This window comes from Astyanax mexicanus, chromosome 24 (assembly GCF_023375975.1).
Source record: "Astyanax mexicanus isolate ESR-SI-001 chromosome 24, AstMex3_surface, whole genome shotgun sequence".
NCBI lineage: Eukaryota > Metazoa > Chordata > Actinopteri > Characiformes > Acestrorhamphidae > Astyanax > Astyanax mexicanus.
This window is the reverse complement of record NC_064431.1, coordinates 7,737,038-7,755,460: the sequence shown is the minus strand read 5'-3', so window position 1 is coordinate 7,755,460 and position 18,423 is coordinate 7,737,038. Positions and strand designations below refer to the sequence as shown.

General features: G+C 38.1%; 1 protein-coding gene across 9 annotated transcripts in view; it reads right to left on the bottom strand.

Annotated features, from left to right (window-relative positions):
* The window catches only part of LOC103021633 (band 4.1-like protein 1), a 223,213-nt gene that overhangs the window by 14,565 nt on the left and 190,225 nt on the right, over nucleotides 1-18,423 (bottom strand). For 7 of the 9 annotated variants that reach the window (XM_022682344.2, XM_022682337.2, XM_022682340.2 and 4 more), the window contains 5 exons: nucleotides 14,907-14,993; nucleotides 13,237-14,781; nucleotides 8,552-8,602; nucleotides 7,027-7,347; nucleotides 4,528-4,656 (listed from right to left, as the gene is read on the bottom strand). In XM_022682344.2, the coding sequence (XP_022538065.2) occupies nucleotides 4,528-4,656; nucleotides 7,027-7,347; nucleotides 8,552-8,602; nucleotides 13,237-14,781; nucleotides 14,907-14,993 (2,133 nt within the window). The remainder of the gene's footprint in view (nucleotides 1-4,527; nucleotides 4,657-7,026; nucleotides 7,348-8,551; nucleotides 8,603-13,236; nucleotides 14,782-14,906; nucleotides 14,994-18,423) is intronic. The other 2 variants (XM_022682343.2, XM_022682346.2) reach the window with 2 other exon arrangements.

Genomic DNA, 18,423 nt, shown 5'->3' with positions numbered 1-18,423 from the left:
CTGGTGGGCAATCAGACACTTTACCTTAACATGATCCCAAACAGCAGATCTAAATATTTTTCCAGATCCTTCCTTTCCACAAATGCTAATGGTTTGACAAATCATGGACAATAAATAATAAAGCAATGCAGCCTGGGTTCGTTTTTTTCTCTACAACAACAAAAAAGGACTGTTATGATGCTTTACATCGTAGCCATATATCATGTTGACAACAGACACAGTTTTGAGATCAGAGATTTAGAAACAGGCTGGAACAAATGATCTCAGATCAGCTACACAAAAACATAACAGAGACATAACGGAACTTGTTTGAAGACATTCACATGGCTTTTTTTCAGAAACTGTGTTTTGAATTTGACATCACTTCCTGAATGTGCCATGTGGTGCGGCAGGTCTGAAACATTAGGGTCATATGTTCCAATCACTGGTCAAAAATTAAATGTAGTACAATTATTCACCATTTTCATCAGTTTTTGAATTTTTCACGTAGTTTTTATTAGTTGAAAAACAAAAAAGTATATATATATATATATATATATATATATATATTGTTTTGGTAACACTTTATTTTAAGGAACACAAATTAGGCACAAATTGCTTAATAAAGCCTTAAATAGACATTTGTAAATGATTTTTTCACTACTTATTAGTCTTAATTCAGTGTTATTGGTGCTTAATTAGCGGTATGTTATGTGGAAATGATTAATAATGGCTGTATTAGTTTGTTTTATTAGTTAGTGCACAATAAACAGTTATGTTAGCACCCTGTTAAGCAGATTGTTAAGTATTAACTATTAGCTAAATGTACATGTTATTAGTGTTATTATAATTGGCAGCAGTTCATCTTTGTGAGTTTGGTATGGATATGGCTGTGCTGGAGTTTATTGAGTTAATTAGGACTTAATAAGTCACTAATAGACCAAGATGTGTACCATATTCTATAGTGAGGTAAAATATACTGTTCATTACTAATTAGACACTAAAAAGAACTGATTCAATATTTAATCAATCACACACCCTTAATTAAGCATCAATAACACTGATAACAGAGAATAAAGCCTAATAAGTAGTGAATAAATCATTTACAAATGTCTAATTAAGGCTTTATTACGCAAATAATAAGACATTAATAAGCGCCGAAAGTGTTATCATAATATAGGTCATCAACACGTATTTGTTAATGAAATTAACACTGCATGTGCAAAAAAACATGTTTTTGGATTCTCTATTTTTATCCTGTGGATTTGAATTAATCCGGCACTGTTTGAATCCTCACAGCGATTTCGATGATGTAACAAAGCTTCATTCACTGTAATCAGTCAGTGTGACTTTAGCTTTTGAAGTTAAAACACTGAATCATTGTGTCGATACATTTTGCACCATGAAGTGACGACACTGCTTGGAAGCTCCATCGAGCATTACATCCCTTTAGAACAGGACTGGAAATAGTGTGTTTGTTCTGTCACAGTGTGTGTGTGTGTGTATATATATATATGTGTGTGTGTGTATATATATATATGTGTGTGTTGCTCAGTCTCTGCTCAGGCTTCTTGTTCTCACACCTAAAACTTAGCCTGGCTGAGATTCCCTCAACTTCAAAGACATCCTCTAAAAATAATTGCGGCTCGGCTCATCAGGTTAGAGAGATGAATGGCACGGCGGAATGCTGTGATTAAATTTTAATAAGACACCTGTGGGGTACACACAAATGCAGTCGCTCAGTCATTCACACACACAGCCTCTCACACACACACCCTCTCACACACAGCCTCTCACACACACACAGCCTCTCACACACACACACAGCCTCTTAGACACACCCTCTCACACACAGCATCTGGAGATTAATGAATCGTCTTTCTTCTTTTCTCTCATTAATTTCCTGTCGATTTTCTAATCTCATAACACTCTCCTGACACTGTCAACCCGCTGCTGAAAATACTGCGCTTACCAGAATCAAGAGTTACGAAGGAAACGGCGGCAGGGAAATGTAACCAATCAAAGCATTTGTCTCTGTGAATCCTGTGGATTATGTAATCTCAGCTCTGAACCAGGTGATATTCATATCTTTCAGAGATGTGTAATGCGGTACATATTAATATAAGAAGTGGAATTCTCTGCTTATGCAATCTGATTATGATAACTTCAGTCATACAATCTCGAATCGAATAATTTATTTACAGTGCTGCCTGAAAGCTAGTGAATCTCTTAACATTTCTATATTTCTGCATAAATATGAGCTTAAACATCATCAGATTTTCACACATATCCTAAAAGTAGATAAAGAGAGCCCAGTTAAACAACTGAGACAAAAGTTTTTATGAGTTATCTTGAGTTTCTACACGATTTATCTTCATACTAGGCTACATAAGTCTGCTATGTTCTTGCTGGAGTGTGTGGGTGGGGGCGTGACGTGATGTGCAGGTGTGGTGGATCACAGTATAAACCAATAGGGTGTCGGAATGGTATATGTTTATACTTCTCTACATCCAATCACAATCAGATTCACTCTATCTAGATGGAGAGATTTATCTGGATAGGGGTTTTATTGAACGATGAGAAGCCAAAATAAAAACAAGCTGAAATTAAACAGAAGTACTGTGTACTTCAAATTTTGCGTTTATCAAAAATTGTTTGCTACAAATATAGTCTACCAACTCTTCCGAAACAATAACTCAAGTAAATTAAGTTGTTCGATTAAAAAAAATAATCAATTCATTTTCTGTGCCTTTTTTTTTTAAACTCAGAGCGTGGTATTTGTGCAACTTTTTTGTGAAATAGCGCGCTTATTGTTAATATAGGGAAGTGCTTGTCTCTTATTTATTGGAAAAAATATTAATTACCACTAGTGCCTAATGTGCCCCAATGCGATAGGTGTCAATTTCAGGGTTCATAAATTCACGGCCTTGAACTTACTGTATTATTTGTCTCAATTAGACCCAAGTAGTCCAAAAAAGCAGCATTTTTAATGTTTCTGTTGTCACAATTAATACACAGATCCTGATATATTTTAGAGAACATCCGGCTTGGTGGTAAAAGAATGCAGCGATCTTATTCAACACTGGCAGATCTAGCAACGCCTCTGCTCTTCAGAAGCTAAGACACACAACATAAAGCTAATGTTTATGCCTTTTTTTATTGATTAAGCAAAAATGTTTTATCCGATTATTCGATTAATCAAATCGATTTTTTGGTAGAGTACTCGATTACAAAAATAATCGATAGCTGCTGCCCTAGATGTGATTTTAACCCATCTCCCACAAAATGTATTGCCTTGATGCAGTCTTCCTTAATACCATATGATCTGGCTCCTCCCACAACAGCTTAATACTGTGCTGGCCAACTAACTTCAGTCAGAATTATGGCCTACTTCTTATTTCATAAATATTGCTTTGATGGTTTAGAGTTTGGGGTCATTATTCTGTTGTAGGATGAAATTGGCCCTAATCAAACACTGTCCCCAGGGTACAGCATGGCGTTGCAAACTCTTGTTCTAGCCTTCGTTCCTCAAGGTCCCTTCCTTCCACAGTATATAGAGTTGAAATCAGAAGTTTAAATACACTGTATAGAAAGACACATATGAATGTTTGCAGGAATGTTTGCATGTTACTCATGATTCCATATATTTTGTTAAATGCACCACTCCCTCCTGCAGCAAGTTAATCCCACAACATGATGCTGCCACCACCTTTGTGGCAATACCGAAGCAACATCTCAAAACATCAGCGAGAAAGTTAAGGCTTGGGTGCAAATAGGTCTTCCAAATGGACAATGACTCAAAGCATACTGCCAAACTGTTTAGAAAGTAGCATAAGGGTAAAAATGTCAATCTTTAAAAGTGGCCATCACAAAGCCCTGATCTCAATCCTATAAAAAAATTGTGGGTAAAGCAGAAAAGGCAGGTGTGAGCAAGACGACCTACAAACATGGCTCAGTTACACCAGTTCTGTCAGGAGGAATGGCCCCAAATTCCTGCCAACTTTTGTGAGAAGCTTGTGGAAGGATATCCAAAACATGTGTCCCAGGTCATACAGTTAAAGACATTGATACTATGCCATGGCCACCAGCATCCTTAGACCAATCTCTGATTGAAAATGTGTGAGATGTTATTGGACATGCTATAAACATTCCACTAATATATCAGCTCCAAAATCGTTTAAATATCTTCAAATGTGGTCCATTCTTCAACCACTAAAACCACTATATCACTTTAGATCAGAGACATGAATACAGTAAATCTCTTGAGACCGGAGCAGTATGTGGATGAGTATTGTCCTGTTGGAAAAGCACAACGCAGTGTGTGTACAGAAAAGGTAGGGCCAAGTCCAGATGGCCTTATGTGCTGGTAAGTGTTGAAGGCCAATGTTATGTTAATAAGGTCCTGAAACCTTTTCTGAATGCATGTTCCATCAGGAAAATACTCAGATTTTGTGCTTTTTTATCAGAGGTGGCTAAACCTTGTACATAGTATGATACTGTATCTGAATAGAAATAATAATAAAAAAAAACATTAATTGTGTCTCTCACCTGATCTGGGGCGTCTGTAACAGAGGAAAGGATTTCAGAGCCATTTGAATGCGGTTCCACTTTGGAGTCTCCCTTTCTGAGCAGATGGGCCACACTCACAGCGTTGGGGTCTTTCCTGGCCACTGGTGGCTGGAGGAAAACAAGCATTTACAGAGTCATTACTTTACTATATGAACCCGAGCAGTTACTTCAATAGCTATTGAATTATGCTGGGTAGTGCTGATGCCACTGTAATCCCGGGAGAACGGCCTCTAACACATTATTAATGAACAAAATGGGCTGCAGGCATTTGAAAGGCGCTTGAATTTGAGAATGATTGGTTAGAGTGTGGGAGACCACCTCACTTAAAAGAACAGGATGAATAATTGCTGTGAAAATGCTACAAATACAATAAAATGCATGCAATAAAACGGAAGCATAAAACTGGCAAAATCAAAAGTCAACCGAGAATATAAATATATAATAGTGATACATAACAATTTACAAAAGAAGAAAAATAAAAAGTGAACAATGGTAGTCTTACAACAGAAATCATAATCAAATAAATGCAACACAAAGGGAGTATAAAAAAAGCACAGAAATATAATGTCAAACACAAAAACATGGAAATCACACTCCCCTCTTAAAGTATTGGAAAAGTGAGGCCAATCCCTTCATTTCTGCTGTAGACTGAAACCGTGGGTTTGAAAATTAGATGAGACAAAGGAGAAACATTTTACATCGAGTCTGATATAAAACCTAGAAGATTGTTTAAGATTAATTAATATTTAATTAATACTTGCAATAACTGCATCAATCCTGTGATCCACTGACATCACTAAACTTTTGCATTCTTCTTTTGTGTTGCTTTTCCAAGCTTTCACTGCAGCATCTTTCAGTTGTTCCTTGTTTTGTGGGGTTACTCCCTTCAGTCTCCTCTTTAGCAGAAATATTGCATGCTCTATATCAGGGGTGTCCAAACATTTTTTGTTGGAGGCCAGAAGGAGAAATATATTTGAAATCATGGGCCAACGACGCTGTAATAAAACAATAATGAAATATACCACTTTAAATAATACTTGTTTTCTGATTATTTCATTTATACACCATTTTACTTGACTCACTTCATCTTCATCTTTATTTTTGACAGTGTTGTGTAAGCTAAGATTTTTCAAATTGATGTTTAATTTCATGATGTCTCTTAATAATAAACTCCTTAATTATGGCAACTTTTAGACTCTTTGGCCCGTTTTTCTGCTCTAGAAATGCGCACCCTCTCCGCTTTTAGACTCTTTGGCCTATTTTTCTGCGCTAGAAATGCGCACCCTCTCCGCTTTTAGACTCTTTGTCCCGTTTTTCTGCGCTAGAAATGCACACTCTCTCTCCGCTTTTAGACTCTTTGTCCCGTTTTTCTGTGCTAGAAATGCGCACTCTCTCCGCTTTTAGACTCTTTGGCCCGTTTTTCTGCGCTAGAAATGCGCACTCTCTCCGCTTTTAGACTCTTTGGCCCGTTTCTGACACCTAGCGTTCAAACTTTGAATCTCACATTATAAGAACCTGCTTAACAGCGGGCCAACTTTCATTCTATTTCTAAAATACCACACGGGACGCTCCAAAATAGGAAATGGGCCGCAAATGGCCCGCGGGCCGTAGTTTGGACACCCCTGCTCTATATGGTTTAAGGCTAGAGAATGACTAAGCCCGTTTTGGGACTAAATCTTGACCTGCATGATGAAGGATCTCCCAAACCATTTAGTTGCATCTTCCTTTAAATTTACAGACAACATTTTTATTGTACTGCTGCCTAAATTCGTGACATAATCAATAAAGATTAATGAGCCATAAAAACCCAAGCCATGACACTGCAAGACATTATTAGATTGTGATACCTTAATTCCTGCCCTCTGGAGGTTGTTGCTGATGTCACAGCAAAACAGTTGTTTTAGGGACTTTCTTTACAGCACGTACACCTGTTTCTGTCATCAACTGTTGTTGTTTTCCTTGGTATACCTGTTCAACATCTGTTACTCAGTACACCAGTGACAACTTTCTTCTTCAGGACATTCCAAACTGTTGTACTGACTATGGCCAATATTTGTGCAATGACTCTGATTGAGTTTTCATGTTCTCTCAGCTTCACAAATGCTTATTTTTCTGCCAGTTTTCTCTGGTTTCCAAATCTACCTGGGCAATAAAACACACTTTTCTTACAAAAACTATACATGGTTTCAAACAAAAGGTGTTACTAATCTTCTAAACTGTGTATCAGATACTGATGTAAATACACGGAAAATTAATGCTCATGTCTCTTATTCATCTTTTAATGTCAAACTCAAGGGACTGGCTGCATTGTTTCAATACTTTTGGAGGGGACTGTAAATGATAATAAAAAAAATTTCAATTCAGTGAGTCCATAAAACAAACAAAACAAAATGGTAAAAAAACAAAAAAACAAGATGAGTTGTGAAGATGAACGTCCACAGCCAGGTGCTGATAAATGGAGACAGCACAGCTTCTTACAGGTTCTGCTTCATGGTGGCCACGTTCCTCGTGTACTCTCTCCTTCACCGGCGACCTATCATGCGAGCCCATGAGCCGGGCGGAGTAGAACCTGGAGGTTTCCTCAAAGTCCTCCCGCCCCACCTCAGCCTGGGCCCTGGAGAACTCCTCGGCTCCTCCGTGGAGCTCCATCAGCATGGTGAAGTCCGCCTCAGCCTCCAGGCTGGACGTGGAACTGACCGTCATGCTGGAGCACTTTCGCTCAATGCTCAGGTGCGTGTCCCTCATGGTCACGGCGGCTTCACGCTCGTGCTCGTCCTCGGCGGAAGAGTGTGGCCGGCGCTGTGGAAATAAAGGGGTTACTCCTCCACTGATATCAATCAGAGAACAGGGTCTGGTGGATAAAGTGATGCTGTTCTGCTTTAGGGCTCTTTTTTCAGGTTTTTAGAATTTATGAAGGAATAATTTAGTTTGCGGAAAGAGGAAAGCATGGTGTGTGGACGAAGAAGAGAATGACACAATTTTGTGTTCAAGGATGATGTATTATCCTGTTATTCTGTCTGAATCTGAACTTATTTTGCTGTTCGAATTCATGGAATGATTTAAAGCAAGCTTACGGTATTTTTTGCACTAAAAGGGGCATTTAAAATTCTTTTATTGTCAGTGCGCCTTATTATTTGGTGCTCTTTATGTATACATTTTTAGGTACAGAGTTTTACAGGAGTTTCAGTGAAGTTTCTCCAGCACCGAGGCTGGAGCAGTAGTAGCATTAGCTGCTAACCGCAGCTCTAGCTCTTTCACTGTTCAGAGGTGAGTATTATCGAACAGTTGCGTTAAAACAAGCTACTTAAGACAAAGCTACCTGACACTCATGGTTCCTCAATGTAGTCCTGAATTTACTAGTGCTTAGCACTGCTTATCTAAGTTTACTGCAAATAAACGGAAGCATTTACTCACCCAAAAAAAACAGTTTTCAAAAGAAAAATCTGTGTAGATTAACATCCAGTGCTTGTTTGATTTTGAAAGAAAAAACTTGTTTTAAGAATTACACTTACGATTACAGTTGTTTACTTTGGACCACCATTTCCCCCCACCCCCCAAAGAACATAAAAAAATAGTGTATAGTAAATACAAATTCTATGGCACCATAAAACAGAATGAATGCATTTCAGATTCAAATAGAATAGCCAGGTTCAGGGACATTGCATTACATTACATTACATTTCATTTGGCAGACGCTTTTGTCCAAAGCGACTTACAATAATGAAGTACACAAGTAATAGGAATTTAGATAACCCATTTTTAGATAGGGCTTAAAGGAGGTCGAAGGGAAATAAAGGGATAGAGAAGTGAAGGAGCGGAAGCTTTTGGAGGGGACTGTATTGACATAAAGGACAAGTGTGAATGAATAGAGGTTAATGGAAGCATACAGGTATTTTGTATTTTTGAAAAATAGCCACAAAAATGAAGGGAAAACAACAGGTAAATCCATGCAAAAACAACAACAGATACATAAACGGTCTTGGAATCAGAGAATTTGAAAGACCTTGACTTCATCTAGAGTTTCTTCATGAATGGCAGGAGCGGAGAGAGGCTCCTGTATGGGCAGAAAGCAGAAAGAGAGCAGTCTCGCGTTACATCCACTAAAACAACGTGAAACCGGGGAAGCCGGGTTTTATGAGGCGCATACTGCAGATTGTTAGATAAAGCAGTCCGCAAGGAAGCGAACGAAAATCCAATCAGGAAAAAAGCTTCGGCAAGCACCTAAATCATTCTCTCAGATCAATCAGCTCTGCAAAGATGCTCCTGCGGATCACTCAGGCCTTTCAGTTCTTTAAAAAACTTTTTTTCTCTTTATTTTGCTCCATTTTCATTTTTTTAGAAAAGCATTTCTCAGAAAAGTGATGCTCGTTATTTAACTGCACAAGAAAATGAGTAAAAAAAAAAGAGCTGAAACTGAAAAACATGATGCACGTTTTGAAGCTCTAAATTCAAAAACCTCACTATAGACAAAAGATAATTCAATTTCAGATTAATTCCTCTCTAAAGTCTTGATGCAATAAAGGAAGTCAACATTTTGTTCAAAAAACGGAAACCGAACAAAATGTGTATTGTAATATTGCATTAGCGCTATTGAAAATGAAACAGCATCCATTCTCAACAGCTTACAGGGTTAATAGGAGGGAAGCGAAATCTACAGTAGAGGGTCAATATCAAAATAACGTGCCTTTTGTGATGCAGCATAGCTGTAAAGTGTTATGTTTTAAAATTTACTCTGAATCAACAGATTGTTACACATATAGAGGAATGTTCAAATAAATCTATCTATTTTAAATCTATCTTCCACCTGCGTTGTGTAAATAGCAGTGGCGTGCAATGAATATAGTGGGCACCCCTTCTGCAACCACACCCCACACCCCCGCCACCCCGCCGCCGGCCGACCGACACATAGATAAATATTACAATAACTATATATTCTCTCTCTTGACTTAGTTATATAAACTTAATACACATCAAAAGCTACAAACAACAAAACTATACAATAGACCCAACAATAAATGCTTAATTTTTCTACAAGTACAACCATTCAACAAAGATCACACATTTGTATGCCTACAGTACGCCAGGTCAGCCAAAACATTAGGTACACACAGAAACTCACCAGTGAGGCGCCTATTATTGTGAATTAGTTTCACATTGAAGGACAGCCTTTAAAAAAGGCCTTTTAATATAATATGACACAATATCTGTCTCATTTGCAGCCGCAATTGCATGATAATTCGCTAACTGTTGAATTAATCCAGCATGAACGCCGTTTATGACTAAGCAACGCGTAACACTTTCAACACAGCGCTGAGAAGGGGTTACACAGCCATGGCTCCTCCTCCGGAGTGAAAATCATGAATCTGATTAGTTAGACTGTCCTTCGACTTTGTTAATAGACTCATTACTACACCCTTCTCAAAATCAGCAGAAGGGTCACGCAGTCACGCGGGGGCAGAAGCCATTTTAAAAAGCTTTGATTGGTTAAAACCGCTGTCAGTCATATAAGAGTCCCGTAGCAACAAAAAAACACAGACTGATGCTTTGAATTAGTTGCTGTTTTAGTTAATTTATAAAATAAATTCTTACACTTACAATAGCTCTGATATATTTTCCTGATTAAAAATTATGTAATTATTTACATGCATTTATTGTCACCCCTTCTCTGAAGGGTTAGAAGGGCCTTACTACACACCACTGGTAAATAGCATCTGTGAATATATCTACACTGCTTGATAGTCTCATAATGAGTGGTTGTTGAAAATGTCCAGGTACCTGCGCCGTTAAAATACCAATTCACCAAATTCAGAGCACATATGTCTCTTAAAGGTAATGGCAAGTGACACACTTAAGAAAATTAATACATGCCCTTCACACATTTCGAGCCGCACAAAGTGCACTTTTCCCGTCTTTATGATAGCAAAAACACACTGACTTGCCCTAAATCAAGCTGCACAGTGCACAGTCAAAGGTTTGCCTGTATATTACTAAAATAGGGCCCTATTTCTTGTGAAAAAGTTAATTTCCTGAATTAATTAAAACTGAAATCTGCCAATACAAATAGACACAAGTGTATGTTGATTAAGCCAATCAAAACAAGTACAAGGAAGTTAGAAATAAGTTATTCATTCTTATAGTATTATCTTATAGTACTATCTCTGCGATCATTTTTTGCAATGTATTTCTAAGGGCTAAAAGGCACAGTATTCTGATAATGACCCAAAATGTTAGAATCAACAAAAGCTGAGATTATGCTACTCTAGAGGATTCATAACAAATAAAACCACATCTTCATGCCGATAGTCTGAGATGCTCTGATCTACACTCTTTATCTCAGTGCTGGTAGCAGCGTCTGCTTCTGCTTTCATTGCTCGTTTGAGAGCCCGTGCTGGGCAGTCAAAACAGCCTGAGAACAATGAGATTCAAACACTCGTCTGCAGAATAGCTCTGTTTTTCTGCAGTCGCAGCATGTGGGCTTACACAGCACTCATCGCCTGCTTATCACTTCTCAGCGCACGCGCTCACACGTCGCGCCACTCTCCGCGCTCCTTCACGCCAGCGTGTCCTCAAATTCAGACCAAAGCAGGGACGCGATTGAGTCGTCAGATGATCTTCGGCCTAATTCAAATTGCTTTCATTCCACAGTCCAAAGACACACACGTGTGTTTGAACCTAGTCAGAGTGTGAGAGTGTGCAGCTGGGACCGTGTCAGAGAGGGACGAGGACGAGCTAATCGGTCTCATGCCGGTCGCTTTGTTTGTGCAGTATTGTGGCGGTGTTGTTTTTTTCTTTTTTATGCAATCCTCATGCAGCATACAGTTCTCTTTGTGAGATAAATCACCACATGATGTGCTGTAGAAAACAGAAGCTTAATGAGAAATCAGCTTTTTAGTGAAAACAAATACTGGCTTAAATAATGACTTAAGTCTTTAATTAAAGCAACAGTCTGTAAGTTTTGGGGATTTGGAGTCCTCGCTGGTGTATGTGTAGTGTCTCTTTTTAACCTGTTTTTTAATGTTGTGTATTTTGTATTTTTTATTTAATGCTTATTTTGCACTTTGTAAGGTGTCCTTAAGTGACAGAAAGGCGCCTGAAATAAAAAGTTTTATTATTATTATTATTATTAGTGTGTGTAATTGCACAATTGAGACATTGAGTGCATGTGGAAGAGTACTATTAATGCAGGTTTGGATGGTCCATTATAACTAACATTCAACTGAATATCAATTCAATTTATTCATTTATATATTATCTATTTAACTCTTAGTTGAATGTCAATGCTTCTCAATAATTCTCTATAAGACCTAACACTGACCTCATCCATGAATCAACCCTAAAACACTGAAACCTTAACTTTAACTTCAAATTTAACCCTCAACATGTTAAAATTAGATGTATATCTTTGCTGTCCAATGAGAAAAGTATTGTCATTTTTTATATTTTAGTTTTCTACATAATTTGAACACACAAACTCACCCATACGCTGTGTCAAAATTTCTTAATGAATGATCCAATAGAAACTGCCTTTTTACATTGACTTTAATTGAAAGTTAAGAAGGTTTTATCTCTCTCCTAAAGTTGCTGTTTGAGAAATACATGTTTTTTATTGGACAGCGACAATATGATTATGTCTCGAGTTACTTTCAATAGAGTAGTTCAGTTGCATTGAACAGACAGACAATTAAATGTGAGTTGAATGTTAGTTGAACATCTATAAAGGACTATCCGAATAAATTGATACCTGTTAATGTAATTAAATAAATTACACTGTGGAATTCTGTATTTTTAAGTATCAAAATGAAGAGAACAGTTACATTCAACAAACCTACCAGACCTCTTTTTCTTTTCTGCTACTTCTGCTTTCAATTTAAAACAAAAAAATATAACAGACTGCTGCTTTAGTGCTTTAATATTTAGTCTGTATGAATTTAGCCTGCTTAAGATCTAGATCCAGATCCAGAACTACTGTTTTTTACAGAAACACCATGGATGAAAACATGGCATACCAACAACAACAAATTAACCCATATAAAACCATATAGTCTATAACGCAATGCAGACCATTCAAGAAACCATGTCTGAACTTAATGACTTCTACTGCATAGCCAGTGTATGCAAAAAACTAAAACATCACAGAGAAGTCGAGAGAGTAGCTCAGAGCCATGGCATTAATGGCATTACGCAAGAGCCTGGGTTTCCTTGCAACGCCTCCACAATCGAGCACTTGTAGACGTATATATATATTTATATATTTAGTTGGAAGAAGAAACCAAGGCTCATAGCTGAAGAGAGGCAATACCAAAGCACAAAAAGAGGCCAAAAATCACTTTAGAATGCTTTGGATCAGCAGAATCAATGCTAATGGCAGAGTGTGCAGAACGTGCTGTGGTGTGGAGTGTAGCCCAAGGTTCAAGGATTGGAGGTTGGAGGTGGGGTCGAATTGGGCAGTCAGGGTTTCCAAATGGTCTCATAAGCAAGGAAAAAAATGAAATCAACCAAAAAGAAAAAGGAGATGTAACCTTCTCCAACCCTTTCTTCGTGGATTGGAGGAGAAGATGCTCAAACAAATGCTCAAAAAGTCACAACAAGATAAAGGATGAATGTGTTATTATTAATATTCAATTGGAAGCTCATGCGATGCTTTGTTTCCAATGACTGAGAAAAGCAGAAGATGCCAAGCAGAGTTACCCCATGTTTCCTCACGGTGACCTCCAGGGCTGAGTCTTTGCCGGCATTGCGACTGTTGCGGAGGATCAGCCCTGATTCTCTGGCCTTCTTGGTTTTGACTGGAGGAGTTGGTGGAGTGCTTTTTTGGAGTGTTGAGGACTTAGCAGTTCCATCGTCAGGCTGCTTCAGCCCTTCCACTTCATCCTGAACAGCCCTTCCTTTTAGAAGGCACTCGCTGTATACTGACGACTGCTGCTCACAGCTCTTTAAAGCACTGTGGTCCACCATGGAAAACGCTGAGTCCTCTGGACTAAATCTACTGGTGTTGAAGGAAGTAAGAGTACGTGAGGAGGTTTGGTTGCTGATGTCAAACTGTCTCTCTAGAGATTCGTTCATGCTGTATCTTTTAAAATGCTTTTTCATCAGTTCAGATCCTTCCCCAATGTCCAGATCATCTTTATACTCTTGGCTCTTCGCTCTCTCGGGTTTTAACGGGACGATCCTCGTTAATTCTGTACGAACGTTTCCCGCGTGTCCCCTTGTTCTCCTCTGTACTTTCTCTGGACAGGCCTCTTCAGCAGCGCTCTCTTGTTCAATGTTGCTAATCTTCTTCTCTTGCACAAAGAACTCATCTGTTCTTTGTCTGTTTTCACTCTTAAACTCCTCTTCATTTTCACTGCTGTCAATCATGATGACTTTCGTGATCTCAAATTTAATCTCTGACTTTCTTTTGAGCTCGTCTTTCACAGGACCGTTGACTGAGTCCGAGCCTTCGGGCGGGTCTTCAACATTTATGTTTCTTGCTTCAGATGCAACTTTCAGTCCTTGATCTTCAGCATGTTGTGTATGCTGTCTGGCATCATCAAACGCTATGTTTTCGTGGACGAGCTTGTGTTCATCTTCCTGACTGGTTCTGTTCAGCTCCTTCTGAAAAGGATCTTCATTCAGTGATCCAGTTGGCAGATCTGCTTTCACATGCTCCTTCATCTTCTCAGGCATGGGCTCGGACCAGCTCTCGGATGCTGAGGTGATGTCATCAGGATGACTGCTTGGCGTCTCCTCTTTTCCTGGAGTATTATTGTCTTCATCAGACTCCTCGCTCTCCTGTCTTATGTTCGATTCGGTTTTTGTCTCATACACAAAGTCTCTGGACATCCCTAAGTTCAGACTTTGAGGTCTTCCCTCTCTGCAAACTTTCCTTGAATGGCGTTCCTCTTTCACCTCAGACTTGAAGGATGATGTTTCATCCTTCGCTGGAGGTGGCTCTTCTTGTGATTCTGTGATCTGAGGTTCAGATGATAGGTCTTCTTTTGTGTCATTCCTTGGCTTTGGTTCAGAAGACTCATCTTTTGTTGTTACCTTAGGGGATGGGAAACTGTCCATCTGGACCTGCATTTCTTCACCATCCTCTCCAGTCACCTCAATGTGGATCATTTTCCTTTCCAGTGGAGCTTCGATGACCACAGGAGGTGAAGAAACATGGGCTTTCCCCTTTTCTCTTTCCTCCAGTTCATAGTCCTGCTGGTAAGTGTTCTGTTTTTCAATCAACACCCACTCCTCAGAGCCCTATGTGTTGGTATATAAACGGAACATTGTTAGTTTTACCGTTACAAAGGCCAAGGCAGGGTTCTCTGAAATAAAGTATAGCAGATATAATCAGTAAATTAGGTTTATATCATAAGCAAAGCAACCTCAGGAGAAGTCACCACTGTCTTCTGGATGAAGCCCTCCACTGAAAGGCTGTTAACCGGTTCCCTTCCCCCTGCTCCAACTGCCTCCTGAGGGTAAACCGTGCCCAAGACCAGGAGGAGAAAGTGAAGAAGAGTGATTAACCATTATCTGATTATCTGAGTAAGGTGCATTCAGTTAATGCTGAATGTGCAATATGTTCTTAGAGATGGAGAAAAGAAACCAATAGAGAGAAACAGAAACATTACCATAGACTTTTACAGTATTACATTTCATTAAAATACTGAAATTTTACCCACACATGCACACAAACACATTTTCTTTTAACACACTAGGGATGTCACAATTCTGATACCACAACAAATAATAAAACCCATAATATATTAAAAAAAAAAAAAACTTCATAAACTCTTATTTGGGAAAAAAAAGGTAAAACAATTGGCATTAAGTAGATAAATAAAGAAAAATACAAAGTTATTTTGGTTATTTAATCTAAACAATACTATGGCAAATAAATAATAATAAATAAATAATAAATAATAAATAAATAAATAAATAAAATGATGCACAGGCATTGCTGTCGCAGTGCCCAGCCGCTTGACATATGAAGAAATTCCTATAGCCGAGACAAAATATAAACAGATCAAGACAAAATATTAATATTAGATATAAAATAAATAACACACTGAACCTATTATAGCATAGCATGCCAACTGTAGTTTATTGCCTGGAAATTAAAAACAGGTCAACTCATTGATTCCTACTGACTGATTCCTAGAAATTCGAAGTATGGTTAGCACTGGCATCACAAAGCCATTAAACACAACCTAGTTATGAACATTTAATTAAAAAGACAGTATTTTGACAGCTGGACTGCACTGTAAAACCAGCACGGGGCTCGGCTCTTCTAGGCACAGGTACTGTAGATGAGATCAGTGTGATGATTCTAGTGTAAAAAGATCAGATAAAACGATGCTGCTTCTCATGCAGTCACCACCAACCCCATTTAAAACCTCTGTAATGTAATCAAGAGGAAGATGGATGTTCACAAGCCATCACAAATAAAGCTGCACTGCTTGAATTTTTGTGCCAAGATTATAAGGAATAAGGTCACCCAAAAGCAGTGTGAAAGGCTGGTGGAGAGCATGTCACGATGCATGAAGGCTGTGATTCAATAGCAGCTTTAAATCCACCAAATTATTCTTTTTTTTAATCTGGTCTCTAAAGTGGTCTCTTAATTTTTAACTATGAGCAATCAAAATGTTTGTGTAAAGTAGAGATGGGTTTAAAATATCAATATAGAGATAAAACATAATTTTTTCATGCATTGTCACTATGTGGTGTCAAATATCATTATTTTTATTAAAACATAGACCCTCTAAACTCACTAAGGCCCCGTCCACATGAATCCGGATATCGAAAAGCTTTGTTTTCAGTGACCGGAAATGTTGTTTTAGTGTGGATGGAAGGCCAAAAGGAGGACAGAAACCTCAGTTTTTTTAAATATCCGTATTTCTTTGAACGGGACATAAGATTCCCCCCAAACCCTAATCATCTAATCAACAACTAAACTCATAGTAGCATTCCACATGGTTTCCCTCCTGGTTCTTCTTCCTCCTCTACACATGTGTTGGCTCATTAGCCAATCCCCATCAGTAAAATGAGATAAAATCAGAATCTCATGTATCTTTGACAACTTTGATAGTTTCTATACAATCAATAAAAACAATCAGTTTTCAGGATTGTGGTTTTGAATATTAAAACAGGCAAAATTTACACATATTACTACTCAAGTACATACACATATTAGCACACAAGTACTACTTAAACCAATAAAAAAAAACAAATACATAACTATATGAAATGAAATAAAGATGAAATAAAGAAACTTCAGAGCAGTCTAATTTCCAACACAACCTTAACAATCTATTATCCAGATCTAGGTACACAGCAGATAATTCTCCATACCCTCAGGCCGTCTGATATGTGAGCAATTTGCTGCAATCTTATTTAGCGGGCTGATGAAACAGAGTCAAAAGACTTCATAAAGCAAGTCATAAATAACAGACTGAACTAATGTGGAAAATGTAATCTTAACAGTTTGATCACAATGAGATTCCATTCAATTGAAGTCTGTCTCCAGAGGTCTCCTGCTGTCTGATACGACCGAGGCATTATCTCACCAGCTAATCGATGTGACAAAGCTAGGATTATGACATGTCTTATAAAGAAGGGAGTTTTTTTGTGTGAAACTACTGAACCAAAGGCTGTAAAACGTCCTTGAACTAATGCGTTTTTCAACTTTTTATGCCTGGGTTTTCAGCACTAAATTATGATTTTTTTTTTACTTGTTTTTGTTTCATTTGTAATTTCAATAAAACAGACATAACTGCACCTTACAAAGCAAGTCTGAAAAAACAAAATATCCACACAGCATAATTATGACCCTTTGTACAGAAGCATGGATATGTCTTTTTGAGTGTTTTCTTGTTTGTTGAAAGAGTAATATGGAACGAGAGAGGAGAAAAACAGAATGTGCTCTGGGCAACAGGCAGCGGAAAATGACTCAAGATAAAGCAACCGCAACAAAGAACCTCTTACAAACTGTGCAGCAATGTTAAAACACATTTCTTACATTCAGTGAAGAAAAAGCATTTTTTTTTTTTTATAAACACAATATTCACAAAGCAGCACATATAATACTCTTCATCAATGTATAAAAGATAGTAGCATACTTTGGTAGATGATTTTAGCCTTAAAGACTTTTAACGTTTTACAGTGGCTTTGTAAATAATGGAATGCTTACACAAATTGAGCCATAACATTATATATAATCACCTACATGATATTGTGTAGGTCAATTCCATGCCATTGGTGCAACAGTAGATCTTCTGTTGGATTAGACAAGAGACCCAGTACTGGTTCTTCTGCCTTGGAGCACCTTTGGTGGGTAATGACTACTGTATTACAGGAACAACCCAAGAAACAAGACCTGCCTTAGGTTTGGAAGACGTTCTGACCAGTTCACCTAGCCATACAATTTGGTGTCTCTGCACTTGGCCTTGGAGAACTGACTGTTCTGAGTGAAGTATTGTATCCCATGACTTTTGTCATGTACCATGGAAGCTTAAGAGTGTTGCCAGTCTGTTCACATTCAAAATTCACTGTAGTGTTCACTGGGTGGTAGTGCCTTCTATGACCTTGCTATGAGCACACTGTCCAGTGTTTAACATCACTCACATGGTAACACCTCACAACTTATCTACACTACATGTGTGGGAATTTCCAAGCCGTCCCCTCAAAGGGTGACTTCCTATTGCAACAAGACCATACACATTACACTTTATTGCCAAAAGTATTTAAGCATCCACATTCGCTTGCATATTAACTTGAGTGACATCCCATTCTTAATCTATAGGGTTTAAAAAGATGGTGACATACTGTTACAGCTCTAACAGATTCAGCTCTTCTGAGGAGGCTTTTTAACAAGGCTTATGAGTGTGTTTATGGGAATTTTTG